The sequence below is a fragment of the Saprolegnia parasitica genome (genome assembly GCF_000151545.1).
Source record: "Saprolegnia parasitica CBS 223.65 unplaced genomic scaffold supercont2.1189, whole genome shotgun sequence".
Classification (NCBI taxonomy): Eukaryota; Oomycota; class Saprolegniomycetes; order Saprolegniales; family Saprolegniaceae; genus Saprolegnia; species Saprolegnia parasitica.
In genome coordinates, this window is record NW_012157583.1 from 1 (window position 1) to 2,299 (window position 2,299).

The following is a 2,299-nucleotide window of genomic DNA, read 5'->3' on the forward strand; positions in this document are numbered from 1 at the left end:
TGGGCATGTTGGACGCGACGGCGGACGATGACGCGACGAGCGAGTACGCCTGCGCGTTGGTCACGAGCACGGACGTGCCAGCGATGCGCGCTTCGACACTGATGTCGCCCGAGGCGCCCGACGATACTTTGGCCAGCGCCGCGTACGACACATCCACCTACGCCATTCATATCCACTACGTATCAATGTTTCAACCCACGAAATCGTACCACTTCGACATTGTTGACCGTGTCGGGACCGTTGGGCGACGCAATCGGGTAAAAGATCGTGGTGCCGAGGACCACCGAGAGGTCGAGGTTGTTCTGCAGCTGCGTCGTGGCGGCCATGGAGCCCGGCGGGTCGGTCCACACCTAGTTCAGTGAGCACTCGATAGAAAAGGTCGACGTACGAGCGTGACGCGAAGCGACTGCCCCGGCAGCACGGTAAAGCTGTACGTGTGCAGCCCGCCGTGGCGCAGCGTGGGTGCGCTCACGGTAGAGTTCGGCAGGAAAAACACTTTGGGCGTGGCGGACGCGCCAAACGACGCGATATTGGAGAGCTGCGGGAGCCCGTAGCCTTGGTTAAAGTCGGGGTACGCCAGCGGCGTCGCCGTCTGCTGCACAAACGAGCACGTCACGAGACCCCGGAGCGGCCCGATGCGATTCTTCAAGCCCGTCGCGCTATGGATCATGAGCGCCTTGATGAGCGAGGCCGGAATCGTCTTGAGGCCGTGCGAGACGTCGCGGGTCCCCGCCTTCCACCAGCCGTCGCGGAGCCACTCGTAGATAAGGACAGCGACGCCGGCGGCGACAGGTGTCGCCTACACGCTCGGGATAAGATACGACTCTGACAGGAGGATATATTTGTACTACCTGGGACGTGCCTTGGAGCGGGCAGACCTGCGTCGTCTTGGTCGTCGAGCCGGCGGCGAGGCTCTGGGACGATGTGATCACTTGGCCGGGCGCCACGAGGTCCGGCTTCAAGCGACCGTCCGATGTAGGGCCGATCGAAGAAAAGACGCGACACTGTTGGGGTTGAAGATGTTCGGGCAGTTGAGCGTCGAGGCCAAGCTGGCCACCGTGTTCATGGACGCGCCAACGCTACGCCAAGCGAGATATGTATCTGCAACCACGAGAGCGTATTGTTGGTACCTGAGCACGTTCTTGGCGCCGGCGGGCGAGCTGATCGAGCGCGGCCCTTCGTCGCCCGAGTTGCCGGCCGCAATCACAATCAGTGTTTCGGGGTTGGAGAAGATATAGTCGTCGAGGTCTCGCGCTTGCTAATATTGGCATAAGAGTCGTGGCGACACGGTGCCGAGGGTCGTACTTGGCTGTAGTCGTCGCCGTCGGTGCCCCACGAGAAGGAAAAGATTTTGGCGCCTGCGCGCACTTGGTTGCGAAGCAAGTCCGAGACGTCCGACGGCGTCTGGAGGCTCACGGGGCAGTTGACATTCGGGAGGTTGGCGCACCGCGGGCTCTACATCCACAGTGTACTGTCTCTGGCGACGACACGTCGTCCATACCTGCGTCCCAATGTCCATAAAGGCCACTTTGGCGTTGAAGGCGACGCCGAGGTTGGGCTGCGCTTTGGTCAACGAGCTGCCAAGTAGGATGCCCGAGACGTGGGTGCCATGGCCGCACGTAATGTTTTCAGATTGATCAAACTGGTCGCCAAACGCTTCGTAGGAGACGACCTATTGGATTGATACATTGATACATTCACGACGACGGGACAGTGCAGAGAGAGATTTATGGACCTTGCGGTTGGTCGAGACAATTCGCCCAAATGGCCTCGCGCCGGGCTGGTCAAACTGGTCATGGTCCAAGTAGAGTCCGGTATCGGTGATGCCCACGGTGATGTCGTTGCCCGAACTACCGGAAATATGAGTCGGTGGATCCATCGATCGATCGATCCTGGTAGTTCCATACAAACGTACATGCCGTAGCTCTGGGCCTCGGTGACGCCGACGACAATGTCGGCTTGGGCATCGAGACGGCGCAAGAGGGGCGGCATGGGCTCGGAAAAGTGGCGCGTCGGCGCAAACGCAGTGACAAAGACGACCGCGTCCTGGCGACTGAGGTACGTTACCACAGTCGACCAGACCTTGAAATTACGCAGCGACGGCACGTAGAGGCTCTTGGGCGAGTGCCGCGTGAGCAGGTCGTCCGAGATGATGCCGGTGAGCTGCCGCAGACCCGCGTTGAGCTGCGCGATCGTGTCGTTGCTCACGGGACCGAGGAATCCAATCTCCATCGGCGGCGCTTCGGATACAACCGCGCTGACGCTGCGCGCAAACGGCGTCAGCTTCATGAGCGGTGGC

General features: G+C 60.8%; 1 protein-coding gene across 1 annotated transcript; it reads right to left on the minus strand.

Moving 5' to 3' along the window:
• Positions 1-14: 14 nt before the first annotated feature.
• On the minus strand, positions 15-2,289 carry SPRG_18425 (hypothetical protein; the record flags this gene model as incomplete). Its single annotated transcript, XM_012357863.1, has 10 exons — positions 15-157; positions 210-350; positions 389-799; positions 852-956; positions 1,004-1,079; positions 1,131-1,258; positions 1,306-1,455; positions 1,502-1,672; positions 1,736-1,850; positions 1,916-2,289. Coding segments are annotated over 10 exons (1,814 nt in total), but the record flags the coding sequence as incomplete, so codon positions are not given.
• Between the last annotated feature and the right edge of the window lie 10 nt (positions 2,290-2,299).